Below are 11,813 nucleotides of genomic sequence, written 5' to 3'. Positions count from 1 at the left end.
TTTAGTGTAATATGTATTTGAAGCAAATATTTTCTCTTGCACTTATGTTTTTTAATATAAATTTATTTTTTATTGGTGTTCAATTTGCCAACATATAGAATAACACCCAGTGCTTATCCCGTCAAGTGCCCACCTCGGTGCCCGTCACCCAGTCACCCCCACCCCCCGCCCACCTCCCCTTCCACCACCCCTAGTTCGTTTCCCAGAGTTAGGAGTCTTTCATGTTCTGTCTCCCTTTCTGATATTTCCCACTCATTTTTTCTCCTTTCCCCTTTATTCCCTATCACTATTTTTTATATTCCCCAAATGAATGAGAGCATATAATGTTTGTCTTTCTCCGATTGACTTTTTTCACTCAGCATAATACCCTCCAGTTCCATCCACGTTGAAGCAAATGGTGGGTATTTGTCGTTTCTAATGGCTGAGTAATATTCCATTGTATACATAAACCACATCTTCTTTATTTAAATTCAATTTAGTTAGCATATACTGTGTTATTACTTTCAGGGGTAGAATTCAGTGACTCATCAGTTGCATATAAAACTCAGTGCTCACTACAGCTTGTGCCCTCCTTTAATGCCCATCATCCAAATTACCCCATTCTGCCTCCCCTCCCCTCCAGCAACCCTCTGTTTTGTTTCCTAAAGTCTCATATGGTTTGCTCCCTCTGTTTTTATCTTACTTTTCCTTCCCTTCCCCTATGTTAATCTGTTTGGTTTCTTAAATTCCACGTATGAGGGATTCCTGGGTGGCTCAGAGGTTGAGCATCTGCCTTTGGCTCAGGGTATAATCCCAATCTGGGGATTGAATCCCACTTCAGGCTCCCTGTGAGGAGCCTGCTTCTCCCTCTGCCTGTGTCTCTGCCCCCCCTCTCTGTGTGCCTCTCATGAATAATAAATAAAATCTTAAAAAATTCCACATATGAGTGAAATCATATGATATTTAGCTTTTTCTGACTGACTTACTTCACTTAGCATAATACCCTCTAGTTCCATCCAGGTTGTTGCAAATGGCAAGATTTCATTCTTTTCGATGTCTGAGTAATATTCCATTGTACATGTATATACCACATCTTCTTTATCCATTCATCTGTCAATAAATTTGGGCTCTTTCCATAGTTTGGCTATCATGGATATTGCTGCCATAAACATTGGGGTGCATATGCCCCTTTGAATCACTGTGTTTGTATTCTTTTTTTTTTTTTTAAGATTTATTTATTTATGATAGACATAGAGAGAGAGAGGCAGATACACAGGAGGAGAGAGAAGCAGGCTCCATGCCAGGAGCCCGATGTGAGACTCGATCCCAGGACTCCAGGATCACACCCTGGGCCAAAGGCAGGCGCTAAACCGCTGAGCCACCCAGGGATCCCCCTGTGTTTGTATTCTTTGGATCAATACCTACTAGTGCAATTGCTGGGTCCTAAGGAAGTTCTATTTTAACTTTTTGAATAGCCTCCATACTGTTTTCCAGAGTGGTTGCACCAGTTTGCATTCCCACCAACAGTGTAAGAGGGTTCCCCCTTCTCTGCATCCTCACCAACATCTATTATTTCCTGAGTTGTTCATTTTAGCCATTCTGACTGATGTGAAGTGGTATCTCATTGTGGATTTGATTTGTATTTCCCTGATGCCGAGTCATATTGAATATTTTTTCATGTGTCTGTTGGCCATTTGTACATCTTTCTTTGAGAAATGTTCATAAATGTTCTGCCCATTTATTGACTGGATTTTTTGGGTTTTGGGTGTTGAGTTTGTAAGTTCTTTATAGATTTTGGATACTAGCCCTTTATCTGATAAAACATTTGCAAATAGTTTCACCCATTCCATAGGTTGCCTTTTAGTTTTGTAGACTGTCTCCTTTGTTGTGCAAAAGCTTTTTATCCTGATGAAGTCCCAATAGTTCATTATCTCTTTTGTTTCCCTTGCCTTTATAGATGTGTCTTGCAAGAAGTTGCTGTGGCCAAGTTCAGTAAGGATGTTGCCTGTGCTCCTCTAGGATTTTGATAGATTTCTGTCTCACATTTAGGTCTTTCATCCGTTGCGAGTCTATTTTTGTGTATGGTGTAAGAAAATGATCCAGTTTTGTTCTTCTGCATGTGGCTGACCAATCCCAACATCATTTGTTGAAGAGACTGTCTTTTTTCCATTGGATATTCTTTCCTGCTTTGTGGAAGATTAGTTGACCATAGAATTTTGAGGGTCCATTTCTGTGTTCTCTATTCTGTTCCATTGCTCTATGTGTTGTTTTTGTGCCATTACCATACTGTCTTGATGATTACAGTTTTGTAATAGACCTTGAATTCCAGAATGGTGATGCCTCTAGCTTTGGTTTTCTTTTTCCATTTCTTTGTCTATTTGGGGCCTTTTCTGGTTCCATCAAATTTTAGATTGTTTTTCCTGCTCTGTGAAAAATGCTGGTGGTATTTGGATAGGGATTGCATTGAATGTGTAGATCACTTTGGGTAGCATAGGAATTTTAACAATATTTGCTCTTCCAATCCATGAGCATGGAATGTTTTTCCATTTCTTTGTGTCTTCCTCAATTTCTTTCCTAAGGGTTCTAATAGATATCAGAGTGCAGATCTTTTACTTCTTTGGTTATGTTTATCCCTAGGTATCTTTTGGTTTTTGGTGTAGTTGTAAAAGGGATCGATTCCTTGATTTCTCTTTCTTCTGCCTCATTGTTAGCATATAGAATGCAACATGCTTCTGTTCATTGATTTTATTTTGCTGAATTCCTGTATCAGTTCTAGTAATTTTTGGGTGGAGTCTTTTGGGTTTTCTACATAGAGTATCCTGTTGTCTGCAAACAGCAAGAGTTTTACTTCTTCTTTGCCAACTTGGATACCTTTTACTTCTTTTTGTTGTCTGATTGCTGAGGCCAGGACTTCCAGTACTATGTTGAACAACGGTGGTGAGAATGGGAAGAGGGGGAGAGCTCTCAGTTTTTCCCTATTGAGGATGATATTCACTGTGAGTTTTTGTGTGTGACTTCTCTGATATTGAGGTATGTTCCCTCTATACCTACATTGTGGAGGGTTTTTATCAAGAAAGAATGCTGATTTTGTCCAATACTTTTTCTGCATCTATCAAGAGAATCATATGGTTCTTGTCCTTTCTTTTATTAATGTGGTGTGTCACATTGATTGATTTTACAGATGTTGAACCACTCCTGCAGCCTAGGAATAAATCTCACCTGGTTGTGGTGAATAATCCTTTTAATGTACTGTTGAATCCTATTAGCTAGTATCTTGGTGAGAATTTTTGCATCTGTGTTCATGAGGGATATTCTCCTCTTTGGTGGGGTCTTTGTCTGGTTTTGGAGTCAAGGTAATGCTGGCTCATAGAAAGAGCTTGGAAATTTTCCTTCCATTTATATGTTTTGGAACGGTTTCAGATGAATAGGTATTAATTCTTCTTGAAATGTTTGGTAGAAGTCCCCTGGGAAGCCATCTGGCCCTGGACTCTTGTTTTTGGGAGACTTTTGATTGCTGGTTCAATTTCTTTGCTGGTTATGGGTATGTTCAAGTTTTCTATTTCTTCTTGTTTCAGTTTTGGTAGTTTATATGTTTCTAGGAATTTATCCATTTCTTCCAAATTGTGTAATTTGTTGGCATATAATTGCTTATAATATCCTCTTAAAATTGTATTTCTGTGATGTTGGTTGTGATCTGTCCTCTTTCAATCACAATTTTATTCATTTGGGTCCTTTCCCTTTTCTTTTTGATGTCTGCCTAAGGGTTTATCAATCTTGTCAATTCTTTCAAAGAAGAGCTTCTAGTTTTGTTGATCTGTTTCTAGTGTTTTTTTATTTCTATACCATTGATTTCTGCTTTAGTTGTTATTATTTCTCTTCTCCTGCTGGATTTAGGCTTTATTTGATGTTCTTTTTTTCCAATTATTTTAGGTGTAAGGTTAGGTTGTACCATGACCTTTCTTATGTTCTTGTGACTGGTTCTGTAGAAAAAAAGTATTCTCAAATATTCTCTGGTGCAGTTTTTCTCTTAGAAATACAATACTTAATTTTCCATTACTTCCCTCATTAAAACTAGACCATGAAGCTAAGCTTTCTTGCCATGGGGAAAGCAGAACCTCAAAGAAACAAGTGACAACAAAGAGTCATACTTATGCTTCTGTGTTGCATGGTAGAGCCTGAAAGGTATGAAGTTTCACTCTGAAGACTAATCTCTTAAGAGAGATATGAGATATGGTTGCCTAGTTGTAAAACTTACTGAATAATTAATAGATGTCAAGTAATGTCTTTAGAGTTTGCATGTGTTATTTATTTTCATGTCACTATTGTTGTTCAAGTCTTAAAGATAAGGAAGCTGACACTCAGAGAGAGAGGTTGATTAACTTGTCTGAGTTTACTCAGCTAAGAAGTGGTAGAGCTAGGATTTGGGTTTGAGTATCTGGCTCTGAGCCCCTACTTCATCACTCTGTGTCTTGTCTCATAGGTTGGTTATTGTGCTCAGGGGAGGGAATACAGCAAAGAACAAGACAATTTAGAGGGTCACTGATTGAGTCTCTTGCCTTGTGAGTCTTTGTACCAACCTCACAAGGCTAGAATAAAGAGTACTCATCTTATGCATTAGAAAGAAAGGCAAACACGGAGAATTGTATTCCTCACGGTAGTAGAAAGTCATAGTTGAAAGATAGAATTAGAAACCAGTTGTCTCATAACTCCCTAATGCCCTTTCTCTGCTCTAGGAACACTTCCATTCAGCAGATTTGGGGCCAGTGCTAATGCCTCAGCAGCTAACCAAAGCTTTGCTCAGGCTGAAGAATCCCCAGAGCCCAGGAAACTGGGGGCCAAAGGATGGTATTTGGTGAAAGAGGGAAAGCAAAAAACAAAGAAAACAGATTGGCTTTGGGATTTTGGTGAGACTTGTAGCCCAGATATAATGTCCCAGGCCTCAGGATAAAGGTGGATTCTGGGACAGGGAGGGTCTGTTGATGGAGTGGTTTGTGGTTGTGTTTAGAGAGGCATATTTTGAGATTTACAAATGTGGTGATGAGAAACATTATGTAGTTTGGGAATGGAGAAAGCCTCTTTTACTCAAGGCATTTAAGAAAATTATCCTTGGTAAAGAGAAGGAGAATGTTAGAAAAATAGATCCAGTATAGGGGCTGGTAAGAGACTCTTCTGTTGAGTTCCCAAAGCAACTGGGTTAGAACTGGGCAAGAGAAGCCCCTTACCTGTCATAATTTATATTCTTGTTTAATGAACAGACTATCCCACAGAAGGCAGAACAGCACTGAAGTCCGTTTTTGCAATCTTCCTGCATTGTACAGAATTGAGTGCAGTTTCCAGGATCTGATCTGCAGGGTGGGGGTTCCAAGATATACTCTGGAATACAGAACAGAAAAGAGAAGTGCCTAAACAATGGACTGGAGTAACATCCAGAACTCCAAAAGTCCTAGGAACTATCAGAAAACCAGCCTCCCTGATCTTCCCCCTGTAGTTATAGGGAGGTGGAATCAGATGTTGTCCTTAGCTGCTGCCTTTCTCTGAGTTCTTGGCAGGGAAAACTGAGGCTTGGGTATCTGATTGGAGACAGAGGTCAGCAGAACCCTGCACTCATTGACAATTCAACATCCTTGCAAGATCAGATACTTCATATTTGAGGAAATGAACAGTTTGTGGTAAGCAAGAAAGGGGTGTGTAGGTGCATTTGCACTGACTCACTGTGTAGCCCCAAGTGGGTTGTACAACCTCTCACTAACAACATAGTTTGTCCTAAAGTTGACCTAACGTATGTTATTTGTGTAGAGAAAGAATGAATGGGAAGGAATATTTTGGGAAATGATAAAGACCAAACAATACACTGAAGATACTGGAATCAGAATGCTAGAACCCAAATCACAAGTGAGTTCTAGGGGTAACTTATTCCGTGGGATTGAGGGTGAGTGTTTTGTTTTTATTTTTTAAAATTTAATTTTATTATTATTATTTTTTGTATATTTTTTATTTGCCAACATATAGTATAACACTCAGTGCTTATCCTGTCCGAGGGTGAGTATTTTGGAATAAGGTATAAAGATTGGCTTCTCTTTCTTTCAGGTTTCTTCTGCTAAGGAAGCCAGAGCACCAGGTTGTCCCATTTTCTACTATTAGAGAAGAATAAACATCTTCATGCTAATATCCCATTTCCCTCATCCCTCAGTATTTGGGTCAAAGTCAAGAATACCTCCACCAGGAGATCCTTCTGTAGGGCTCCAACTCACATTCTTATCTCTGTTCCTGAACACCAAGGCATTAAGGATAAGTACAATTATCCCTGTTGTTGAAGCCCAGCCAGGCCATAATTTTTGTACCTTGTGACTTGACCTTTCTCTGGGGCAAATCTATAGGTGGAGTATTCTATAAGCCCCGGTTGACTTATTGCTTTGCAAGTATTTGCAATTAGAAGGGAGTCCATAGGGTATCATATTGACCTGGAAGAAACAAATGATTAATGAAGTTGGGGCTAAAACTGTGGAAGGAGCCTCGGTGTCCATCAAAAGATGAATGGATAAAGAAGATGTGGTTTATGTATACAATGGAATATTACTCAGCCATTAGAAATGACAAATACCCACCATTTGCTTCAACGGGGATGGAACTGGAGGGTATTATGCTGAGTGAAATAAGTCAGTTGGAGAAGGACAAACATTATATGGTATCATTCATTTGGGGAATATAAAAAATAGTGAAAGGGAATAAAGGGGAAAGGAGAAAAAACGGTGGGGGTGACTGGGTGACAGGCACTGACGTGGGCACTTGACGGGATGAGCACTGGGTGTTATTCTATATGTTGGCAAATTGAACCCCGATAAAAAATAAATTTATAAAAAAAAGAAAAAAATGAAGTTGGGGCTATAATTGGAACAGCAAATGGCACTAGAGAAAAAAATCCAAGGCTCAAATTGTTGACAATTTGGCAGAGACCAGTATACAGCACTCACCTTGGGTCTCCTGGTCATCCCATGGCTCACTAGCTCAGTGCAAAAAAATTGGAACTGGTCCCCACTTTGGGGAGTTTGGGAATCAATAGGACAGTGTGGGGAAGGAGTCTGTGAGCCAGGGATCTCAGAGAGGTGGACCTTCTCAGGTTTACCTCCTCTTCTCGGTATGTGATTCCAGTCTTACTTACAAAGACTTACCAGTCTTTCAGGGACCTTTTTGTGTTTCTCTTCAAATTTTAGTCCTTGATTCTCCAAATTTACCCTTCCCCCATTCTTTCCCATCTAGCTTAGCCTCCCTCAGCCTTACAAATGTGTGGGCCCTCTCTGAAATTCTTAAAACAGAAACTTGCCTCCCTAGACACTTGAGATAGTACACATACCCCTCTCTGAGCCCTCAGTATTCTGAGGATGCTTTCCTCATAGGAGAGTGGAGGTATGGTGGATAATAGTTCATTTCCCATTTGGTATTGGTCAAGGTCAACATAACTGTGGTCAGCACTCATTAGGTTAAGCTGGGCAATGGTGGCTGCTGAGATGGACTCTATACTTTGCCATTGGTGATAGTCACTGGTAATTGTGTAGGTACCTCTGAATGTTTAAAATGTGCAATAAAATGTAAGACTTTCATTCCTTCCTTCCCAAATATTTTCCAAGGCAGAGATTTTGTAGGTTCTGGCTTGAGTTCTACCAACTTAATTTTCTTCTCTGTTTTATTTTTAAGATTTATTTATTTATTTTAGAGAGGGGAGGAGGGACAGAGAGAAAATCTCAAGTAAACTCTCTGATGGCTACAGAGCCTAATGCAGGGCTCAATCTCACAACCCATGAGATCATGACCTGAGCTGAAACCAAGAGTCAGACTCTTAACCGACTGAGCCACCCAGGCGCTTCGGTTTTAATGCTTGAAAAGTTGGTGCAAGCATCCATGAAGAAACTAGGGCAGCAAGACTACACTGGGTGATGAGGCTGATAACATTTACAGTAGTTCTTATTGAGCATTTATCATGGTCCATTAAGAGTGCTCTAGTATGCATGCATTATTTCTGTTTCTTCTCCCAACTGTCCCAGTGTCATTATATCCATTGCAAAGATAAAATCTGAGGCCTGGACACTTTGTCCAAGACCACTCAGTAAGCACACAGCAGAGATTCAAATCTGGATCTTACTGACAGTAAAACTAGGACCCTTGAACATGATACTGTATTTTTTCCATAATGTGTATCCTCAGCCCTCAGATCCTCTCATCTCTACAAATGCTGCATCCCTCCCCAGAGCCCAGACCCAGAACCTACTCATAAAATGTTGCTTGGGGCTCCCAGGCACCTGCTGTGGTGTTAAGTGAATCAATAGGAGTTGGAGAAGCAGTGCAGACTTCATGCTGCTGGCAGGATGAGTAGGTAGGTCTTGGCTGAGGACTGCTGGATTTGACCAGACACAGCTCAGAGGACGAGAGAATGAAGGAGGGCAAAGCAGAGGCATGCTGTGACCAGCCTTTCTTTGTGTATTCCAATGACAGACATCCAAGTTACCTCCCAACCACATCCTCCTCAGGACCAGGTAGTATTTTCACATCTACCCTCCTTTCATTATCTAATCTTGGCCTTATTATGTCTTTCATCTGTTTGGGTCTTGTTAATGTCCTTTTACAAAATTTTAATAATCTTTCCCATGTAGAGTTCTGGCATGTCTTCATTATATTTATTCCTATGGACTTGGACTTTAAAAATAAAATTGTAAGCAGTGGATAATTTTTTTTAGTACTTCTTTCTGTTGCTAATGTAGAAAAATGACTTTTATGTACTGTCTGTTACTAACTACCTTGCTAAATTCTCTGTTGATTTTAATTTTTTGATGTGGTCCTTATAGTGTTCTGGGTAGTCAGTCATCATCTGCAAATTATGGCAATTGTATTTTTTCTCTTCAAACTTTATGCCATTTCAAATGCCTCCTTGTGCAGGCCAGGACTTGTATAGAAGTAAGGATGTGCATATTCTTGTCTGATACCTGATTTAAAATGAAAGCTTCTTAAATTTCCCCTTTTAGGATAGTGTCTGTTTTAGGTTTCTCATAGACATCTTTTATCATAGGTTTAGAAAATTCTTTCATTCCTGACAAGAAAAATTTCCTTAATTTATGTGAAATTATATTTATTGCTTTTTTCCTGTTAATATGTTGAATTATATTTCATATTTTCTTTTTTTAAAGATTTATTAAAAAAAGATTTATTTATTTACGGGAGAGAGAGAGAGAGAGGGAGAGAGAGAGAGAGAGAGAGAGAACAAGCACACAAATGGGAAGGGTAGAGGTAGAGGGAGAGAGAATCCCAAGCAGACTCCATGCTGAGCTCAGAGCCCTACGTGGAGCTTGGTCCCACAACCCTGAGATCATGACCCAAACCGAAGCCAAGAGTCTGTCGCTCAACTGACTGGCCCCAGCCAGGCACTCCCACTTCAGATTTTCTAACCTTAAATCATTCTTGCATTTCTCCCATATCTAATGTGATTATTGGATATTATCATTTTCATATCATTTGGTTCAGTTTGCTGTTTTTAAGGAATTTTACACCTATGTTCATAAGAGCTGGGACTGTAACCTTCCTTTCTCACACTGTCCTTGCTTGGTTTTGTAGTAAATTTGCACTGACTTCATAGAAAGTGCTGAATAGCAGTTTTGTGGAAATTTTTGTGTAAGATAAAGGTAATCAGTTACTTGAATCCTTAATTTCCTTTTTTTCTTATTGCACCAATACACTCATTTGTAACTTGTTTTCATTTAACAATATATCCTGAAAATTACCTTGAGGCAGTTCATAGCAATTTCCCCCTTTTTACAATTGTGTTGTATACTACCATGTGCACACAAACTTAGACATTCAGTCAATCTCCTTTATAGGGGCATTTTTGTATTTTCCAAGATTTTGCTATTACAGGTATGCTTCAATGAACAGCCATGTGCATATTTTCTGTATTGTTGGAGGTGTAACACCAAGGTAAATTTCTACAAGTGTAATTGTTGTTTAAAAGGGTAAATTTATACATAGTTTTCTTGGAATACCACTAAATTCTACTCCATAAAGTTTATACTATTTGGTACTGCCACCAACCATGTGAGCATGGGTGTTTCCCACAATGGCATGTATGGTCATGTTTTTAAATTTTTGCCAAACTAAGTGAGAAGTGTTATCTCTGCAGTTGCTGACATTAATTCATGTTGTAGTATGCACTAGTACTTTATTGATTTTTATCTCTGAATACTATTCCATTGCATGTATATACTACAATTTGCATTCATCTGTTAATAGACATTTGGGTTGTTTCCACCCTTTGGTGATTGTGAATAGTGCAGCGTGAATGTTTGTGTACAAGTATTTTTTTAGTACCTATTTTCAATTCTTTTGGGTGTAAGTCTGTCAGTGGAATTGATGGGTCATATGTTTAACTTTGGAGGAAATTTCAGACTGCTTCCATAGTTCTTTGTACTATTTAATATTTTTATCACTAACACATAAGATTTCCAATTTCTCTACATCTTTGCCAACTCTTCTATTTTCATTCTTTTGGATTATAGCCATTCATGTGAGTGTGAAGTGGTATCTAAGTGTGGTTTTTGATCTGCATTTCCCTTCTGAGCATCTTTTCATGTGCTTGCTGACCATTTCTGTATCTTCTTTGGGGAAATGTCTATTCAAGTCCTTTGCAATTTTACACATGGGCTATTTATCTTTTTTGAATTGTAAGACTTCTTTTTATATTCTGGGTTTTGGACTTTTTATCAAACATATAATTTTCAACTATTTTCTCCCACTTTATGGGGTGTTTTTTCACTTTTTTGATAGAATCTTTGATGCACAAATGTTCTTTTTTTTTTTTTAATTTTTTTTTTCTATTTATTTATGATAGGCACACAGTGAGAGAGAGAGGCAGAGACACAGGCAGAGGGAGAAGCAGGCTCCATGCACCGGGAGCCCGACGTGGGATTCGATCCTGGGTCTCCAGGATCGCGCCCTAGGCCAAAGGCAGGCGCTAAACCACTGCGCCACCCAGGGATCCCTGCACAAATGTTCTTAATTTTGATAATGTCCAATTTATCTATTTTATTAATGTTGTTGCTATGCTTTTGATGCCCTTTCTAATGATTCATTGCCTAATCTAAGGTCATGATGATTTATCTCTATGCTTTCATCTTAGAATTTTATAACTCTTATAATTAAATCATTGATCAACTTTGTATTAATTTTTGTATATGATGTGAGGTGGGGATCCAATTTTATTCTTTTCTATGTGAATATCAAGGGTCCCAGTACCATTTGTTGATGAGACTATTCTTGGTCTTTATACCCTTGTTAAAAATCATTGACCCTAGATGTGTGGGTTTATTTATGGACTCTCAATTCTATTTATCCATCTATATGTCTATCCTTATGCCAGTACTACACTCTTTTGATTACTGTAGCTTTGTAGTAAGTTTTGAAATTGAGAAATATGAGTCTTCCAATTTGTAGTACTTTATTAATATTGTTTTGTATATATGGCATGCCCATTGAAATTCCATATGAATTTGAGGATTGGCTTTTCATGTCTGCAAGAAAAGCCATTGGAATTTTATTTGGGATTACATTGTATTGCAATTTTAATGTCATAGATCCTTCAACCCACAGATATGAGATATCTTTTAATTTATTTAGGTCTTCCTTAATTTCTTTCAGCAATGTTTTGTATTTTTTGGTGCACAAATTTTTCACCTTCATGGTTAAATTTATTCTTAGGTATTTTATCCTTTTATATTTTATTGTAAAGTGAATTGTTTTTTTAAATTTTGTTTTTGGATTGCTAATTGCGGGTTTTAGAACACACTTGCTGAATT

The 11,813-nt window shown here is 38.3% G+C and overlaps 2 protein-coding genes across 9 annotated transcripts in view; one reads left to right on the top strand and one right to left on the bottom strand.

The window, feature by feature from the left end:
- Nucleotides 1-1,182: 1,182 nt before the first annotated feature.
- Nucleotides 1,183-8,437, bottom strand: WFDC13 (WAP four-disulfide core domain 13). Its single transcript, XM_077873353.1, has 3 exons — nucleotides 8,243-8,437; nucleotides 5,202-5,352; nucleotides 1,183-3,959 (listed from the first exon to the last, which is right to left on the bottom strand). The coding sequence occupies exons 1-3, from the start codon at nucleotides 8,427-8,429 to the stop codon at nucleotides 3,800-3,802; spliced, it is 498 nt and encodes a 165-aa protein (XP_077729479.1). The 5' UTR covers nucleotides 8,430-8,437; the 3' UTR covers nucleotides 1,183-3,799.
- The window catches only part of WFDC11 (WAP four-disulfide core domain 11), a 57,236-nt gene continuing 53,447 nt past the window's right edge, over nucleotides 8,025-11,813 (top strand). For 6 of the 8 annotated variants that reach the window (XR_013365393.1, XR_013365392.1, XM_077873360.1 and 3 more), the window contains exon 1: nucleotides 8,370-8,507. The gene's annotated coding sequence lies outside the window, so the exon portion shown is untranslated. Of the gene's footprint in view, nucleotides 8,348-8,369; nucleotides 8,508-11,813 lie in introns of those variants that run through there. The other 2 variants (XM_077873364.1, XM_077873357.1) reach the window with 2 other exon arrangements.

The sequence above is a fragment of the Canis aureus genome, chromosome 26 (assembly GCF_053574225.1).
Source record: "Canis aureus isolate CA01 chromosome 26, VMU_Caureus_v.1.0, whole genome shotgun sequence".
In the NCBI taxonomy this organism is placed as follows: domain Eukaryota; kingdom Metazoa; phylum Chordata; class Mammalia; order Carnivora; family Canidae; genus Canis; species Canis aureus.
The sequence above is the reverse complement of the archived record's forward strand: the minus strand, read 5'-3'. Positions and strand labels throughout refer to the sequence as shown.